Here is a 19,812-nt window from a genome sequence, read left to right on the forward strand (position 1 = left end):
TCTTGAGTAGTAACAGCTAATTTAGACCCCATCATTTTATATGTATAGTTGAGATTACGTTTTCCAATGTGCATTTCTTCGCATTAGCAACACTGAATTTCATCTGCCATTTTGTTGCCCAGTCACCCAGTTTTGTGAGACACCAGTGCACACTCCCCTCCCGGAGTTGAGAATAGAGCCCAAAAGCGTTGACTGCCAGGCCTCTGCTCTCACCACTTCGGTCCTCTGAGCCACACAAGGTCCTGCAGAAAGCTGTTTGGAATGATCCAAGTGCAACTCGGCCAACGAAGGCCCAGTTTGTTTGTTTGCCTTTGCGACAAGGACCGAGTGGGCAGCGCTCCAGACTGGCACCCAGAATTCTCCAGGCCCTGTCCTAGCACACTGGTGGTCAGCCTCCACCAACAGGCTCAGGGCACATGTACTTCCAGAACCACAGCTCCAGCACGGGCAGCAGGATGGTGCAATGACTTCACCCCAGCTCCCAGAGCGCCTCCTTTGGGGGCTGAGTAGTGGCAGCCCCCCTGGGCTGGCTGCTTCCTCTCCACAGAGCCATGAGAGAGGGGAAGACGAGTGGTATCAATACCGAGATCATTTTCTACAGGATTGATCCCTTTATTCTTTAAATAACATTTGAATGCCCCCTCCCTAACCACCGGCAACAGCTCAGGCCATAAGTGCTTCCCTAGCATGACACCAGAGCTCCCCCATCACCAGAGCATCCAGCAAACCACACCTTGCCAGGGGCTCAGGACTCAGACCTAGCCACGCAAGGAGCTCTGGCGAAACACCAACGTAGAGGAGGTGCTGCAATACCATCAACAGCCACAAGGGGGCAGCACAGAACAGATTATTACATTTTTCCTGAGACGTTATTTTAAAAAGGGAAACCAGAGTATTTTAAAAGGCTCTTACATCCCACCCCCTACACTGTTCTAGTCCTGGGCCTCTCCTGGGCAGACCCCGCCAATCACATCAAAATGAAGATGGAGCTAGTTTGAGCTGCTCCAGAGCCATTGCCACTAGATTTTGGCTGAGGCCTTTAAACTCAACTCATTTGTGACCACAGCAGGGTGTAAGTGCTAAAATACCCGGGATGGGGGGGAAGAAGAGGGAGAGAGATAAAGACAGCCAATGATTTGAGCTGCCCAGAGGAGCCACAGAGGCTGCGGCGAGGCTCACAAAGTGTTTGCTAAGAAGTTTTGCAGCTTTTCCTGGCAAAACTATTGCAGCTGCCCTTCCAAGAATTCAGGAAAAGGGAACAGGCTCTCCAGAGCATCCCGGGCGATTGCGCCATCCAGGACTTGCCCCCCAGACAATAAACAGCCATTCCAAAGCAGCGAGCTGAGAATGTCACCAGCTTACATGGGGTCACAGGCACCATGGCTCCCCCACTGGCTCCCAAATGCTACACTATCTACACCAGGGGTGGCCAACCTGAACCTGAGAAGGAGCCAGAATTTACTAATGTACATTGCCAAAGAGCCAAAGTAATACATCAGCAGCCCCCCAGCAGCTCCCCCCGCCCCGCTCACCCACTGGCAGCCCCACCGATCAGTGCCACCCCTTCCTCTCCTGATCAGCTGTTTTGTGGCTGCAGAAGGCTCTGGGGGGTGAGGGGGAGGAGTGAGGACAAGGCAGGCTCAGGGGAGGGGGCGGAAAGGGGTGGAGTGGGGGCAGGGCCTGTGGCAGAGCCAGGGGTTGAGCAGTGAGCACCCCCCGGCACACTGGCAAGTTGGCGCCTGTAGCTCCAGCCCCCGAGTCGGTGCCTAAACAAGGAGCTGCATATTAACTTCTGAAGAGCCGCATGTGGCTCCGGAGCCAGAGGTTGGCCACCCCTGATCTACACACCTGCCACAGGGAAGCAGCCATGCTGGGGGTGGGGACACACATGGCAGCCTGAAGAGGGGAAGTGGCTAATCATCAGGGAAAGAACCCTGGGCCCCTCTCCAGCCTCTTCCATTGGAGAATCTCCAGGTCCTTTACTGATGTCAATGGATTAAGCTCCTCACACACAAGCGTGTGTGCACTGCTCTGCAGGGTGGGTCGGTGTTGTTAAACCCTTTCAGAGGGGGAAACTGAGGCACAAGGAAGGGAAAGGCACTTTGTCCAGGGTGATGCAGCCACTCAGTAGCGGAGCTGGGGATAAAACACCAGGTCTCCCAGCCCCTCCCTCCTCCGAGCCCAGCTACGACTGCAGCTGGGAGTGCAAGTTGTCTGGATGGAACTGCCCAAGCAGGGAGCAGCATTAGCTAAGCTGGGCTCACATAGGGAGACAGACAGGGAATCTCAGGGAGCAAGGTATGGGATTTCTTTGGGAAGAGGCAGAGGGGCCCCTGCACTGGGTTCTGCGCCCCTCTCCAGAAGGAGACCTGTACCTCCCATCCAGCTCCCCCCACAGGAGGAGGGCTCCCTCCTGTTCATCTTCATGTCCAGTCTGGCCCAGCTCCCTCCTGGTTGGGGAGGGGCTGGCGGGGTACAGGGCAATTCTGCTCATGGGGGTGCTGAAGCCTTCAAGCGGCAAGAAGTCAGAGTGGGCAGCCCCCAGTGGTCACTGAGGGAATCATGAGGTCCTGATCTTGAGTGTAGAGAAGAAGGGTTTATGAGAGTCTGCGTCTCCTGGGGAAGGGCAGTGGGAGCCCCTGCAACTGCTCCAGCAGTGTCTGGAGGTGTGGAGGAGAAGCACTCCCTACTGTACAGTCTGGGACCAGGAAACACCCCCTCCCAGCTGCTCCTCCATGCAGTCTGAGACCAGAGCCCCCTGCTGGTCGCTCCCATTGCAGGCAGGGGAAAGAGCAGCAGCAGCCCCGACGCATCATCCGAGGGTCCCATGCAGCGCATGCAACTTCCTCCAACTTCCACCTGCTCAGGGAAGGGTGTTTGGGTGGAGAGCTGGGGGCCACGGAGCCCGCTACAAGGGGAAAGATTTCCTGAGCCGGCTCCACTCCTGCCAGCTGTAGTGCCATGGCTGGGTGAGTGGGGTCCCATCGGGCGTAGGGAGCCAGGGCCGGCCCCCTCAGTCAGAGTCTGGTCACTCAGTCGGAGAACACCACCAGCTTCCCCGAGATCTTCAGGTCATCGAAAGGCAGGAGGGCGAGGAGCTGCCAAGGCAACGGGCATGGAGAGGTCAGGGTTAGTGCCAGAAAGGCTAGAGGAGAGCAGGTTCCCTGGGGACTGAATGCATCTGGAGCCAGGGCCAACACAGCCCAGCCATCCCACGCACCCCAGGGGAAATGCACCACTAATGGTGGGTTAGTGCTGATGAGAGTACACAGCGCACTGCCATGCCCCTCTAAGCAGGGTGGGGACAGACAGGGCAACTGCACACTCCCCCCGAGAGCCCTACGGCGCATCCTGCTGGACTGGAGCAGCCACCGTCTCCAGCATTCCTGTCCCAGGGCCACGGCCTCCTCCCTGGACACCCCACCACATGTTCCCCCCACAGGGGAGCACACGGACAGACTCACGTCATCATTGCCGTCGGCCAGGTCCTGGGCAGTCTCATCTTCCATGTTCCTCAGCAGAGTGTCAGCCCCTGAGTGGTACAGTATGGCTGCCATGGCAGCATCCTTCCTGCCCACGGCCAGGTGTAGTGGGGTGCAGCCGTTGTACATCAGGGCATCCACGTGGGCCCCCTTGCTGAGCAGGTACTGAACTGCCTCACGGTCACGGCTCTCCACTGCCAGGTGCAGGGGCGTCTTTCCACTTGTACCGTCCTGGAAACAGCAGTGCCCAGTGTGTTAGAATGGGCCCGGCTTTGTCCCGCCCCTGCAGCTGCCAGCATAGGGCCCAGGGCGAGGGGATGGAACCCCAATGGGGTGCACAGACTGTATCACAATGGGCACCTGCCACCAGCCTGAAGGGCACCTGCTGGCCCTGCCCTCTGCCTGCCACCAGGCAGATCTGGAGAGGCTTCGGCATGGAATTGGGAACGTCCATTTGGGAGTCTGGTGCCCTTCAGGGCCCATGCCCCATCTAACCTGCATCCGCCTGGGGAACCAGCTTCCAGAAACCGAGAGGCTAGAGAGACTCCTCAGGACACTGATCTGGGGAAGGTGCACAGAGCAATACAGCTGGCAGTGCCAAGGCCAGCTGCCCTCACCCACCAGCCCGTGTACTACCTGGACGTTAATGTCAGCTCCACTCCGCAGCAGCAGTCCCATCAGCTGCAGGTTCCCCTTCAAGGTGCTGATGTGCAGACAGGCTAAGCCTGGGGAGGAGAGAGACCCAGAGGCAGCTATTATTGTACTGTATTCCTGTAGCGCCAAGGAGCCCCAGTCGCGGACCAGAACCCCATTATCTAGTGCCTAGCACAAACACTGCACAGAGAGACGGTCTCTGCCTAGGGCATCTCAGCGTGGAGCCCAGCACCCATCACACGCCTACCCTGCAGCTACGGAGCTGGGCACCGCCTTTAACACCCCTGCCTTGCTTCTCACCTTGCCAGTTCTGGAGCTGCAGGTCCTGCAGGCTCCTTCGAGGCTCTGTGCTCGCCCCTATCTCCTGCAGCAGCTGCTTGGCGCACTCCAGGTTCTGCTGCTCGCAGGCCACGTGCAGAGGGGTGTTGCCATTGCGGTCCTGCATGTCCAGGCTGACCCCATTGTGGATCAGCGCCCTCACCACGTCAGGCTGCTCAAGGTACACGGCCAGGTGAAGTGGGGTCTGTGGGCAGCAAGACAGTGAGGGGTCACGGGTGGCATTGGGAGGGCACAGGGTCCCCTCAGGTTGGGGCAATTGGCAAGGGATGACAGCAGTGGGCCACCCCAGGCAGGGCCCATGGAAGTAGTACAAGCTACCAACCCCCACAGCCTCCCCTGGGTGAGGGAAGTGGGAACACCGCAGTCCTCACTCCAGGGGGGGGTTGGGAGGAGATCCAGGCAGCTCCACCCCCAGGGGTGCTCATGTTGGCTTGGGGCCTCTGATAACTATGGGGCTGCATACAGTGCCGGCCTGAGTGTCTGCATTTTCAGGGTCCTATCTGGGTACCCCACACACCAGCCAAAGGCAGCTGTCTGCATAACTTGATTCAACTAAGGCACCCCAAATACCTACAGCGTTGACCTGAGGGGTGAGAGCATCACAGACCCCCAGGGGGCCAAGGCACTAGCCTTGGGGGCATGAGGAACAAGGCCAGGGCCTGGGGGAAATGGGGGTGTGGGGAATGGCTAATCTGGACAGGTCCACCTGCTAGGCCATTCCTGAGGGCTGACGGCGGATCACCCGAATTGGAGCACCCTCCTCCCCCAAGTACATACCTGGAACAAGTCGTTCTGGATCTCCAGCACCTCCGTGGGCAGGTGGGTGATGCAGAAGAATGCCAGTGCTGGGAAGCTATGGATGATTGCCAGGTGCAGCAGCCTGCCGAGGAGGAGATGGGTCAGTGGTGCGGTTCCCACATGGCGCCAGCCTGTCACTCCCACACCACTACCCCACAGAGACACAAATGCTTCCATGCCCCCAGCCCTGGAGCTGGGAGAGGAACCTCTCAATGCCCATGCCACGTCAGCCTGGCACAGACATACCCACCCAACCAGGGGAGCGGATCCCCAAGGTGCCCAATTCCTGGTGTCGGGCAGAAGGGAACGGAGCCGTTCTCTGCCAACATGGGCCACTTAGAGAAACAGATTCAGTGACTGTGGGTTCACCGGCCTCCACCCACTCTCCAAACAGGTTCTCCCGAGCACAGGCAGGGTGGGCAGAGCTGCCTTGCACAGGCTAGGCCCAGGTCCAGCTAGGGGTGGTTCTATGCCCCATTTGCAGAGGTGTTACCAGGTGACCCCAACTCACTCATTTCTACCCCCTAGCATTCCCCACCTGAGCTCAGGACAGTCACCCCCACTCCAGCCAGCCCGAGCGTCCCATGTGGACAGTCTCGACGGGCACGCAGATTGGGGCCCACAGAGAGGCAGCCTGAGACAGATCATGGGCAGAAGGGACCCCATTCATCCTAGGAGTCCAAAGAGCCTCACAGATAATAGAGGTCCCCCCACCCCTTGCCAGCTCAGCAGCCAACAGAGTGGTGGCTAAGGAGGCCAGAGCGAATGCCAAATCCTATTAGCAACGTGAGGGGATCCTTACGCCCCTGCAGAGCCCATGAGAGCTTGGCCCTCCAGCTCCTGTCTGAGACCCAGACCCAGCAACCCAGACAGACTCTCAGAGGCAGGAAGGGTAGAGTCGTTCCTGCTAGGACACAAACCCTAGGGAGCCTGGAATACATCCCCCGGACCCAGGGAGATGCGGCAGCAAGGGAACCACGACCTAGTGCTGGCCAGCAGCTCCTAGGGGAATTCCACTCCCTCCCCCTCCCTGCAGCCACAGCACTTCTGCTTTCCTGACTCAAGGGCAGGCAGCAGAGGCGTGGGATACAGCGTGGGAGGGATCCAGGAGATTAGTTGAAGACCACCTGCCATTCTCTGGAGTCCCCTCATCCACCGAGCCAGAGTGGGTTGCCCCAGTTCAGACTGGTCTGGGAATGAACTGGGCCAGGGTCCGCAGGAGAAGAGAAAAACCGGAACTGGATTACCAGACCCCTCCCCCCCACCCCATGGGACCACCAGTGCTGGGTTAGGGGGCATGGCTGACCAGATGGAAATATATCTACCAAGACTAAGCACCCGCCACTGTCTGCTGGAGCTGGCAGCCCCACCTGGGCCCAACTCTCAGCCCCCACAGAAATCTGCACAGAAGACTGGAGCCCAAGGCCCCAGACACCAAGAGACACGTGTGAGAGTCCACGAGCCGCACTCGTGCGAGTTTCACACCAGTCCTTGTCGCACCCCGAGCAGTCAGAACAAGAGTGAGAAATCTGAAGGGAATTTCCAGCCCCGCACAGAATGTCTGTCATTACTTTAGCGCCAAAAGCCACCCCCAAGCAGAGCTATGAACCTCCTCCTGAGCTCCCTCTCTAGCCAGACCTGTCCCCCATCTCCCCAGTGCCTGAGCATCTCCAAGGCATCTAAAGATAGAAACAGTAACGCCACTCTGGCTTCAAGGACCCACTCCCAGGCTGCGGGACAGAGAGCTGGGTTAGCATGTACTGCGCGGGAGGGGGTGAAAATGAGGGGGTGGTTGCATGTGTGCTACAGGCTAAGCCAGAGGCAAGTTTTGCATTTTGTTCTGATCACAGTGAGGTCTCTGATCTCCTGTGAGAGTCTGTTCCAGCCTCAGGCCACCTCCTGCGAGAACTCTGGCTCCCACATGGTGCGGGACGCCCAGTGGTGAAGGGAAAGCTGATTGCCAGGGAGCTACGCCCAACCTCAGGGAAGGCTCTGAACACCACCACAGCGTCCTTGAACTGGACTCGGCATTCACTGCAGAGCAGAGCACCAGGCTGATGCAATGATGGGGATGGTGGCTTTGTTAGGGACATACTGCTCTCAGGGCAGGTGGCGTCATAGTGCGTTGCAGTAACGGTGCCGGGAGGCCAGGAACAGGCGAGGAAGCATGGCCAGCTTGGGGTCTCACTGGAAAGGACACAATCTTCTGGCAGGCTGCAGATGGGAGTGAGGGGGGAGCTACTGGGGCACTAACAACACTGAGGAGTCCCGAAGCCACAGGGGGAACTTTTAGAGGAGGTGCGCCTGGGCTCAGCTTTCACCAGCTGCTCCCTGTCCAGGTGTCACCACGGGCCAGGCCTGGAGAAGCTGCTGTTCACAAGTAAGATAAGGAGTGCTGCTCATTTACTGGGGGCACCTCAACCCCTCTGGTCTCGGCAGCTCCCCAAGGTGACTACTGCAGCGTAAAGGCTGGAGTGCTGGGGGGCCCCCAGGGGAGGGCATGAAAGGTGGAGGGTCAGGTGTCCTGGATGGCACACTGGGCCTGGTGGCCGACGTGACTGGTAGTCTCTAGAAGGGGGATGGAGAGAGGGACTAGTTCGGTCTGGAGGAGTTCTACATGGGGCGACTTTGGTGCCTTCTTCTGGGCAATGCTGGAAGCTTATCCCGACCTCATTGCTGAGCAGGGACAGCAGCTCAGGTCTGTCAGCAGCTAGGATCCAGGGGACCCCAAGCTGGTCCCCTTCAGGCAGAAGGAGCAGCAGGAAGAGCCAAACCAAGCCTCTGTGCCTTACTGCATTGTCCCGGGGAAGCCCCAGGTCACATGGGCATGGGGAATTCCCCAGCTGCACTGGAGGGAGTGGCCACCCACAGTTTGAGCAACAAATGGGGGTGGGGGAGGGGGCCCCCTGCACAGCTAAAGCTCCCAGCGTAGGGGGAAGAGCAACTGACAGCTGTGCGTATGGGGCATTCAGCAAGGAAAATACCTACTGGAACCAGCCTCTGGTTGTCGGGGGGGAGAAAGAGAGAAGCAAGGTTTCCACTGGAGGGTCCTGGGGGAAGGGGGGCTGTGGGGGCTGCTGGTCAGGACAGAGGGGCATTGGTAGAGCTGTGTGTAGCTCAGCGGGCATGGCAGTGAAAGCATCTGGGCCCCATTTACCTAGCAATTGCACCATTACCAACACCAGGGAAAAGACACTGGGAGACTACCAGACAACCTCAGCATAGACAAGGTCCTTGGTGGCTCCTGCAGCTGGGCCTCCCTCCCCATTTACCAGGGACAGCCCCTGTTTCTATAAGCCAGCTCCCACTGCGTCCCTCCCAGTCCCCCTACCAGCAGGGCTATAGGCGTGGCCTTGCTTCTCAGCCCCTATGCATTAGATAAGAAGTCTCAGCAGATGGGACTTTCCAGGGCAATTCTGACTGAACTTTAAACTTCTGCTGCTTTCACTTTTCGGAGCCAAACAGCTCCCAGGGGACTGAGGCCAGGCCCGGCATGAAAGTACATGGAGCCCTCTGTAATTCCTACCAAGCCAGTCCCCACCCCCAGGAATCCCCCACCCCCCAACACGCGCACCACATCATACCCAGAACTGGTAGTCGGGGAAAGGTGGGCCAGTCACACGCTTAAGGCTGAAAACCCAAGTCTGTCAATCCGCCCCCAGCTCTCAGTAGAACGGTTTTGGTTTAAGGCGACTGCGCTGCATGACCCTGGCCGAGTGAGGGGACTCACCTTCCCTGCCCGTAAAACAGAGGGAATATGACTGCCCCACCTTTAAAGCCCTGTAGAGCTCTTTGAGGACCGGCATGTAAAGGCACTAGGGACTAGCAACCCACTGCATGTCTTGCTGAATCAGTGCCTGGGACTTTCACCGGGAAGTTGGTGCCATCTAGGCCACGCCTTGTTGGGAGTATTTCCCCTCCCCCTGCACTCTGTCTCCCACCAGTCTCATTTCCGCATTTGTTCCCCCTGTATCATGTGGCAGTCCTTCACTTCCTGAAACAGGCATAGAGATCCCAACTGTCTCAAGTTCTCCGCGTGCAGAACCAGAGCTGAGGGATGAGCCAGCGGCATGAGAAGTTGGTGCCTCGGCCCCATTACAGAGCAGGGCGTCATGATGATGCAAGCGAGGGATCAGGAATATCTTGTGCCAAAGCGGGAACCCCCTGACCCTGCAAAGCATGAGGCACAGAGGCCTCAGCCTTCTTTACTCTTTCCTAGGCCTCAATATTGCCAATGATGACCATACAGCTCCAAGAATACCACTGGCCTGGCCAGCTGCCTCGCCCCACAGCAAAGAGGACAACACCCAAACTCATACCTGAGGAAGAACTCTATGTAGCTGGAAAGCCTGTCTCTCTACCTAACAGAAGTTGGTCCAATAAAAGATATTTCCTCACCCACCTTGTCTCTCTAATACCTTGGGACGGACATGACTACCACTACAATTATTAACATAAAAAAGGCTTTGTTGCCAAGCAGTTGAGGTTGCCACACACACACACACACACACACACACTTAACACAAAACCCCAAAATCAAGGAAATGGACAGGCAAGCCACCAAGCAAAATATACCCTCTACTCCTTCACCTGCAAGCATATGCCTTCCCATTGCCACAGCTACCATACACCACCGACCACACACCACACCCTTAACTCAGCCCCTCTTTCACCCCTCACAACTGCTAGCGTTCAGGGGAACTAAGCTGGTGGGACAACTGATGTAGTAGGCTGTTGCGTTGGGAGAGGGGAGCTTGGGAAAGGGGTGCGTGCAGAAGGACAGTTAAGGGGGGTGATGGAACTGCAAAGGGCGATGGTAGTGTGGCCCTGTGGATAGGTCATTTGATTGGCATTCAGACCTGCCACCAGTATGCTGGGTGATCTCGGGCAAGGGGACCCTTCCCTTCCTCAGCCTCCATTTCCTCTCACACCATCTGTCTCCCTGGTCTATTGAAATAGCCAGCTCTGTGTTTGTCCTGGGGCCCTGTTGTGTTAGGCACAATCTCAGCTGGGGCCTCTAGGTTCTATTGTAGCAGAAATAATAATATTGTAATGAACTAGTCAGACAGGCAAAGAGAGAACGCAGATGCAAACATACATTCACCACCACCACCTTCTGCATGGAATCCAGAGCCCTCACCTGTGGGTCATAGCATCTGTACTGCTCCCCCATGGGGATTTGAACCCATGAGCAGCTAATGGAGATTATTTTTAGTTTAACTGAGACAGACCCAGTTGGAGCAGGAGGGTCAGAGTTCTATTCTTGAGAATGTCCCAGTGGGCTCACCACGCAGCACAGCCACAGCTGTGACATCTTGGATGGTCCTGGATTAATTACAACTTTACACAGAGCTTTGGATGGTTCTACACCCTGCTCCAAGCAGCTCATGTACTTGAAAGAGGGGGAAAGCAGAGGAGAGGATGACTCGAGAACTATGGCTTCTACGCTTGGGGGTTAATCCCAATCACATGGCAAGAGAAGCTTTAGCATCACCACAGATTCATTGAGGTTAGAGTAAGGGACTAGGATCCTGGGCTCTATTCCCACTTCTGCCACTGACTTGCTATCAGACCTTGGGGAAACACTTAGGCTTTGTGCCTCAGTCTCTCCCCTTCAAGAAATGGGGTTGGTAATACAGATCCTGATCTGGGAGGGGCTGGGAATCTTAATTGATTCCCATTCGTAAAGGGCTTTGAGATCCCTAGTTAGGCAGTATTGCCCTACAGTCCCATCCACCCACTCAGCCTACAAGTATCCAGAACAAGGGATCAAACATCGGACATGATTTGTTCTATATAACTGCCATCCCCACCCCTGCTTCCTGCCCACATGTTAAAGAGAAAATTCACACTCTTCTCCCTGCTATCTCCCAGGAGAGGCATGGGAAATCATGCAAATATCCGTGTTTGCAGTAAACACTTGATCATTCATGGGAGGAAAGGAGGAAATAGAGCCAGCAGCAGGACTATTTGGAAAACAGAGAGCACACATTCCTGAGGAGAGCAGCACAGGAATTCCAGTTATCCTGTTTTCCCTTTTAACATTCCCTGCTAACCCCTTCCTCAGAAAACAAACTGACCAGCAGGAACCTTTACCACACAACTGGGCCAATGCATCTCACACCTGACCTACAGCATCTCTGCTATTGCAGTCCTGGGCTCCCCACCCACAGCTCTGATGGCCCACCTCACTTCTGACCCACAGCCTCCGCCCTCCCCACTATTCCAGCCCTGGGCTCCCCACACACATTTCTGCCAATGTCCTCCAATCATTAACCTGCAGTTTCAACAGCAGGAGGTGGTTTGGGGTGAGAGAAGACAAGCCTGGGATAAAGGTGACTGGAAAGTTCCCTGCTAGAGACAGGGGCCAGGCATGAAAAATCCACTCACCCAGGCAAGTGGGAATTTCTCCTGGGCGAGTGCTTCAATCGCTGCACAGTCTGAGCTACCATTAAAAAAAAACCACATCTCCAGCTTTTACGGCTGTGACATGTGACCTATGTGTGACCAATGCAATGACATCTGCAGAGAGACAGCACCAATGCTGATGCTGGTGTTGGGGGAAGGGGCATTGCCACCCTGGCTGGCACCTGGAGGCCAAACCACCACGGCATAAGGCTCTTTGTGTATGAGTGGGTCCTGTAGGAAAGGCCACGCACTCCAGAGTCCTCTGCTCACTGTTTTCAGGCAGGCAACAATCTGATTCAGGAGAAGAAGAAACTCAGCCCCCATCTCTCATGCCATCCCGACAGACGGCTCTGTTTCTGGAGCCAGCATAAATTGATTTAGTGAGGCAGGCGAGGCTACCAAGAACTCATCTATTGTGTGTGTAGTGGGAGGTGGAAGCAATTGTTTTCTGGAGGGGTGGCCTGGCACAGATTGACTGATTTGATGGTGGTGGTGCAGAGTTTAGCCGGCAGGAGACTGGCATCTTCAGGCTCCAAAGTAGTTGGGGTACCCAACCACTAGGAGACTAGGCAGGAAGAGCTGTGGCTCAGGGCACGGATGTATTTCAGACTGGCTCATAGGCGTAGTTCAGGGCTTATTTTTCCAGGCCTGGGGCTGTGTGAGCACATACCCCAAGCCACCCTTCCCGGCAGTCTTTTGGCCTGCCGTTGGGAAGAGCATCTCCAACTTGGTACATTCCAGGAAGGACGAAAATGGAAGCAGGAGGCCTCTTTATGGCCTTCTTATGGGGAATAGGATCTCTCCCTTCTATCATCCCAAACCCCACACAGGGACAGACTTTTTAAGGCCATTGCAATCAATGGAAGGGGGGAGCACCCCAGAATAATGGAGGAGAAAAGGAGTGAAAAATGCATGTACAAGCACCACAGGCTCAGACTGGGCTAACCTTCCTCATACTGAATGGTACCCTACTTTGTGGGCAGCCCCACTGAAATCAACAGGATGACTCAAGCGTGAGATACTACCCAACATAAGGGTGGCATACTCTGGCCCAGGGAAGCCCCTTTAGATCCCATCCGGGATTGTTCCCTGTTGCAGATTTACTAACATTTTGTTTGGTTTTCAGCCTAGTTAAGCCTAGAGCTGGGCGTGTGCCTTCTAAACAAGAGCAGCTGGCCTCTTGGATATGCTACACGTGCAGCCCAGAACACATGAGGCAGCAGCGGAACGTGCAGGCTAGTGATTCCCTAGGTGAATGAGTTAGCTGGACATGTGGTCGGCCTCATATAAAAAGACACTGGCACCTCTGGCTCGAAACGAGAGAAAGTTACATTTACAAAGCCAAACCCCACCTGAAGGAGGTGTTCTGTCCGACCAGCCGAAGAGTTAGCGGTTAGAATCATAGATGGTAGAGGTGGAAAGCCTGTTTGACCATCCAGTCCCACAGGAGCCAGGGAAGGATTGGTTTCTAATATTCACTTACTACAGTTTGATCTTGAGCTACTGGGGCTTCTAAACCTTCCCTTGTGAGCCAATCTCAGCCTAATATGTCTCAGTGCCTGGAAGCTTTTCGGAGATTCAGTTTAAATCTCTATTTGCTTAATTCCATCCCATCCCCTCCTGGGCAGCAAATTCACACGTCTTCCCCCAGTCATCCCTTTGCCAGGCTTTTTTAATCTTTCCCCATAACTCAGCCTGCCTGACCCCTCTTTTACTTGCCCTTCTTTGAACTCCATCTAGCTTGCCCAGGGTTCTCCCAGCGCCAGTGATTCTTTTCCCTCTTTTGCACATACAGTGGTGTGAAACTGAATGGCATAATCAGCACTATGAACACCCTCCTGGAGGGGATGAGTGAGCGATAGTGTGTAGGAGCAGTGACTTTGAATGTGCACAATCTCAGCCTTGCTGCTGCAAGACAGCACAATAGGTCAGGTGCTGGCAGCTGGTCTCTTGACTTCAGTTACTGTGGGGAGCTGCTGACCTTGCCTGCATCTCTTGAGACACTCAGTGGGGGGCCTAGGGCACAGTGATTACTGAATAGTTGCAAGCAGGCCAGAGCAAAGCAAGAAAAATGCTCATCAGCGTTAGCCACCACAGCCTCCAGTTACCACCACACAGAGAGAAGACTAAAACTGCATCTCCTCGGGGACCAGGACCTGGATTAACTCATGAACTCACCCTGATCCCTGATTATCAGCCCTCAGTCCCCAAGTCACCAGCACGTGATTTCCCATCAGCAGGCACGACACTAACTGCACTGCGGGGGAGGAAGTGAGGCTTCCCCTCCTCCTCTGAGACACCACAGACAGACCTTGGCGCTACCAAAATAGCTCTGGCCCCATTTCCATATGAAGGAACCACTGAGACTGTTTCCCAGGCAGCGGGCTAAGCTGGGGACCCCCAAGCTTTGCCCAAGTGAGGGGGCTGCAGATGCCAAACCCCTACTTTGAAGACAGTGGCTGCCATATGCCCTCGCATATGGAGGTGAACCCTGTGAGCACTAGGGCCCCTATCATGCAATGGGGCCTGGTTACTCAGGGCAAGATGGAGCATTGCATGCTGGCATATGTAGTCTACTCATCCAAACACAGTTGGAGATTTCCAGTAAACCCATCAGTGTCGGAGATATAGGCCTCAGCCTGGTGGAACTTCAGGGGCCATGCTTTGGCTGCCCTGGAGTATTAGCCCAAGAAGGTGACAGCAGGAAGAGGAAATACCTTTGACTTGGAACACATGGGGGAAACCGAGGCATAACCTCCATGCCAGCAGTCAGCATCACTTTATCAGTGGTGGTGGTGGTGGCGGTGTGGGGGTTGCCCAGAGCAGGAATGTGAATGAAAATTCTATCCCATCCCCCCTCAAAAGCAACAATGGGCAGCTTGCTCCACCCCCCTGCTGCAGCTCCCTGGCGAGGGCAAGAGGCAGGGAGTTTCTCCAAGTCACTCCCTAAAAAGAGGATGAGTTCATTAGGAGTCCAGGACACAAATCTAGCATTACTCTCTGGCCTGCCCAGAGCCAGCCAGACCTTTCCCAGGCTGGAAAACCCCTCTCCAACTTCCACAGAGAGTCATTCCCCTGGGATCCAATTTAGCAGAGACAAACTGTCAGTTCAAGAGGAGAAGCTGGACATTACCAGGCAGAGGATAATGCTGGCATGCCTGGGAGCAGCCCACCATTGGAGCATGTCTCCTGCCATGTCAAACAACCCCCAGCTAGAGCTCAGCCAAAGTATCTCTGTCCTGGCTGGTAGCCCCTTGCTATTCCAGAGGTTAGACTCGATCTCACCCACCCAGTTCTGCCAACACATCTCAACCCTGACCCACAATCCTCCTTGGCATTCCTCATTCCTGACTGCACTACTTCCTGCTAGTCCAGTCTTTGAATACTCCCACCCCACAACTTTGCTGATCCCGCACTCCTGACCTGCAGCATTCCTACTATTCCAGCTCTGCCAATATAACTCAGTCGTGACCTGCAGCCCCCCTGCTATTCTAGTCCTGGCATCTCCAAACCAGAAACTGCCAATTACGCAGTAGATTGTGTAACTCAATCAAATATCCACCAAGGATGAGGCAGAGGCCTAACTCTTTTCACTTGTGATCAGACCCATTTCTCCAGGGCAGGTGGGCTAATACATTAACCCCTCCTGCACCACCAGAGCTCCTTCTTGTTTTCAGAGCAGAGCTGGTTCAGTTCTGCAGGCACAGTTTTGACTCAGCTGCCCCAATCTACATCAATTACACCCACTCCTTTGAAGCAGGTTTCCATGGGAGGCTCCTGATGGGATTTCAAGTGGCTGGTAACAAGCTCATCTCTGTCTCCACTGATGAACTTTCATCACAAGTGTCAGACTGAGGACAGAGCTCCCAATGACACAGAATCTCAGGCAAGCCCATAGGAAACTGCATCACAGGTTGGGGAGCCAAGAAAGGCACTGGGCACCCACAGCACATTCTACCCCCACCAGATCATGGATGGTTTGCCCACTCAGGATCAGGGACTGAATCAACCCAGACAGCTGACGAAACAGGAACGACTAGCTCTAAGCCCAGGACTTCTGTGTTCATAATTAGAATGGTTACAAGGAAGTGCTATTGCTCAATGAACCTTCTGAGAAATAATCAGCTTGAGGTTCTAATGCTAGCCCAGGCTCTGCTTCACAGGATGAATTCAAGTAAGGCACATGATGGGACAATTGCAATTCTCCTCTTGCTGCTCCTGGGCAATCTACAATCAGAAACAGAAGAGGCCTATTGGGTCATCTTTTCTGCCTCCCTAGAATAACTCTGGGCCCTCTCTGGCCCCTTTCATTCATTCATTAAGCCTTGTAAGTATTATTAGCCTAATTTTACAGACAGAAAAACTGAGAACGCAAGGGAGGTGCTGAGCACTTGTACCCCCACTGAGTTCCACTGGAATTGTGAGTGCTCAGCACTTCTGCATGCTATTCCTAACCCACCTGGGCCTAGATATTTTCAGGAGTCCAGCCTCACTGCTCTAAGCACTACAACACACTCCCTCCCAGAGTTAGGGTCCAGGGATATAACCCAGGAGTTCGGACTCAGTCCCACTTCTCTAAGTACTAACTCACGAAGGCCCGGCCATAAGTAGCAGACGTTTTTCCCCCTCACTCTTTGAAGATTTCCTGTTTTAAATTGCACCTTAAAGGGGAGAGAGAGCATGCAAGCACTAGCGCAGCTGCAGCCATTTGCAGAGCCCTGGAAAGCTGCCTCCTGTGGGGAGGGAGTGAAAAGTGCCACCGGGAGTTAATTGCTTCTCCAGTTAGTGGAAGGCTTATGATGGGGTCTGATCATGCCAGTGTGACATGCAACAGGTTTAGGCACCTTACAAGATGGAACCAGATAAATCAGTAGAAGACTCTCCAACGGACTCCATCTCCTAGACACAGTGGGGAAGGGAAAACAATGATCCCCTGGCACACACCAAAGTCACAGCACTTAGGGCTTGTCTAGAGGAGGAAATCTTTCATCGACCTAGCACTGTCTACACCCAGGATTAGATCAAACTAACTACGGTGCTCAGGGCGCGAAATTTTTCACAGCCCTGCGTGACACCTCAATCTGATTTGTAAGTGTAAACTAGGCCTTAGAGAGGCTAATAGCACCTAAAGCTGTAACAGAGGAGTAGAAGGGATGCAGGATTAGGCCACTGCCTCTTTAGACACACAAAAATCCCTTACTAACTGAATCAGCTTCAGCCACAGAACCTGCAAAGGCATTTTAGGTCCAGGAATATGAGCCACATGTTATGCTAGGTTTTAGAGTAGCAGCCGTGTTAGTCTGTATTCGCAAAAAGAAAAGGAGTACTAGTGGCACCTTAGAGACTAACCAATTTATTTGAGCATAAGCTTTCGTGAGCTACAGCTCACTTCATCGGATGCATCGGAATGCATCCGATGAAGTGAGCTGTAGCGCACGAAAGCTTATGCTCAAATAAATTGGTTACTCTCTAAGGTGCCACTAGTACTCCTTTTCTTTTTACATGTTATGCTGTAGCCAGTTTACCCCTGTACCCCCCAACATGGCTCTATCCAGCAGCACAGAGGGAACTAAAGTGTTTTGTAATCAGGTCTTCTCCAACATAGCGGATTTAGTCAGGTGGCTACAACCTAAAGCAGCCTATGCAGGTGAGTCATCTCCCTTGCTGTCAGAGCTTTGTGCTTTGGAGTTTTCACAGGTGAAAAGAGAAGATTTTTGTCCAGGGAACCTGCCTCCCATTTTCCTGGCAGCCACAAAACAAGAAGAAACTCAGCTTCTCACTGGCACATCACATGTATTTCTGTATCATTCTGACCACACGTCCCATCCAGACCCCTAACTCCGTCCACGTGTCCCACTGCTCAGACCTGAAAAGTAAATGGATCTGCACAATTTCTTTTTCTCTCTGCTAGTTCCATTTGATCTCGCCCAATCTTAGATTAATTGTTAAATACCCAGCCCATTTCATTGTGGCTGAGCACCTACATGTGACTCCGAAGAAGAAAAAAGTATGGCTCTGGGAGATGGGACATGGATTCTTCTACTGACAGTCCCTCCAGTTACAATCTGACTCCGAAGTTTTGGTGGGCACTGGCTATCTCTAAAGACATGCAGCTTCTTATCTTTGTGGTGTCAGACTCAACCAGTCTCAGGTGACGGGGAAGGCTGGGTAGGGAATGGGACACAGAACCACTCACCTCTGAGGCACTGGTGTCAATGTGACTGCAGAACAGCAGTGGCTGGAAGTCATTTGCATTTAATGGCTGTTTGGTGGCCCTGTGTGAGATGAGCTGCTCAGTTCCCCAGGGACAAGTGTCCACATCACAGCCACCACAAGCAGGACTAACTGGCTCCCTTGCCTTTAGAAGCCAAGGACGGACGGGGCCACAGAAACTAGGCTCCCCTCCCTGTGGTGTCCCTCCCGGGCCCGGGGGAGAGCAGCACTAGCCACAAGGTCACTCACGTGTCGCCATCCTCCGAGATGTAGATGAGCCCCTCCAGGGTTTCTGCTTCCTCCTTGGGGAGCTGCCCCAGCTCGGCCAGGTGCTCGGTTAGGGAGGACGAGCCATAGGTAGAGTCGATCCTCTCCTCCACTTCCACAGCGTCTGTTCCCTCTTTGCCCAGGGGGCCGGCGTCCTTCTCCCGCAGCGTGTCCCCGAGGCCCCGGGGGTGCTCCCCATCCCCCAGCGAGCCGGGCAGGGAGCGGATGGAGTGGATCGAGGAGTGGATCGAGAAGTTGCCCGAGTCACATTGCCCTTCTTCCAGCTCCGAGCTCTCCTTCCTCTCCGAGCCCCGCGGCCCAGACATGGTGCGAGGGCAGCGGGCGCGCAGTGCGGCCGCTCAGCCCCCAAGAACCCGGCAGGCCGGCGGAGGAGGCAAAGGGAGGGCGGGGGGGTCTGGATCTCAGACAGGAACCGGGGGAGAAGCCGAGCTGGGGCAGGGGCCACAAACGGGGAGCCGGGCTGGGGCAGCAGGGGGTGCAAAGGGGGGGAATCTGCAGCAGGGGAGGAGGGCCCAGGAAGGGGGCGCTTAGAGGCCTGGCCGGGGCAGGGTCCTTGGCCGGAAGGCAAGCGGGGGCCGCGGCGGCCTCATGCCCGGCGAGCGGCCTGGAGCGGAGCCGGAGCCGGAGCGGAATGGAGAGCCTACCCGGGCCGAGCGCAAACCTAGCTCAGCCTGAGACCCGAGCCCCGCCTCCTCGAACGCGGAAGGCGCTTCCGTCCGCAGCCATTGTCAGCCTGCGCCACGCCTCGCTGGCATCGGCTGCGGCCGGGATTCCCCCGCCACCGGCACGCCCCCTTGCAGCCTGTCACGCCCCCGCAGCTCCTGGCGCCAGCCCCGGCGCTGGGCACCGCCCCCAGAGCCAGCGGGATCTCCCCCCTTCCAGCTCCCCGCGCTGCGAGGAGCCAAGCTGCTAATATCCTTCCCCCCCCTCCCGCTCGCAGGGCTGGTTCCATGCGAAGATTCACGTGGGGAGGAGGCGTCCTTTGTGAATCTGGGCCAGTGTCTGTCCCTGGCTTGGGACATGGCTGGCTCCAGGGGCAGCACAGCTTAGCACCCAGCCCCTTCAGGGGAAGGGCAAAACAAACACTTAGAAAGCTTCGGCTTGCGTCCTTCCCCCGCCCCGCTGCCTAGTTTGCGTGTGTGCGGCTATGGGTGAGAGAAAATCCGTGTGAGTGTGAAAGAGATGGTCTGTGTGAGCCCCAGATGTTTGCCCGGCCAATTCCCAGCTGTGGCTTGTGTTTGTTCAGGTGGTCTGGGCCTGCCTCCTCCCTCTGGTGATGATTTCGGGCTGCGGTAGAAGTGAGCAGGGAGCTGGCTAGGCTAGGCTGTGTGGGTGACAAGGCTGGTGTACGCTAGTGTGTGCCGGAAATTAGACTGAATGTGCCTCTTACCAATGACAGTGGTAGGAACGAACAAGATTTGCTTTACAGACGTGCACGTTTTAACCAATTTAGTCCTATGGGACCTATGCCGCCTATGTAATGGGATGCGGCAGCCAACATTACACATAGGTGGTGCCTATAATCTCCGTCTAGCTGTATAGAATTATCCTAGTTTACAGGTACAGAGGCTAAAGCACAGAGAGGTGAAGTGGTTAACCCAAAGTCGCACGTTAGTGACAGCACTGGAAA

The 19,812-nt window shown here is 55.2% G+C and overlaps 1 protein-coding gene across 1 annotated transcript; it reads right to left on the minus strand.

Annotated features, from left to right (window-relative positions):
- Positions 1-591: 591 nt before the first annotated feature.
- Positions 592-19,022, minus strand: NFKBIE (NFKB inhibitor epsilon). Its single transcript, XM_007071673.4, has 6 exons — positions 18,144-19,022; positions 5,253-5,355; positions 4,437-4,659; positions 4,119-4,207; positions 3,465-3,713; positions 592-3,098 (listed from the first exon to the last, which is right to left on the minus strand). Exons 1-6 carry the CDS (start codon positions 18,485-18,487, stop codon positions 3,033-3,035), a joined length of 1,074 nt encoding a protein of 357 aa, XP_007071735.1. The 5' UTR covers positions 18,488-19,022; the 3' UTR covers positions 592-3,032.
- Between the last annotated feature and the right edge of the window lie 790 nt (positions 19,023-19,812).

Source organism: Chelonia mydas, chromosome 3 (assembly GCF_015237465.2).
Source record: "Chelonia mydas isolate rCheMyd1 chromosome 3, rCheMyd1.pri.v2, whole genome shotgun sequence".
NCBI classification, from domain to species: domain Eukaryota; kingdom Metazoa; phylum Chordata; order Testudines; family Cheloniidae; genus Chelonia; species Chelonia mydas.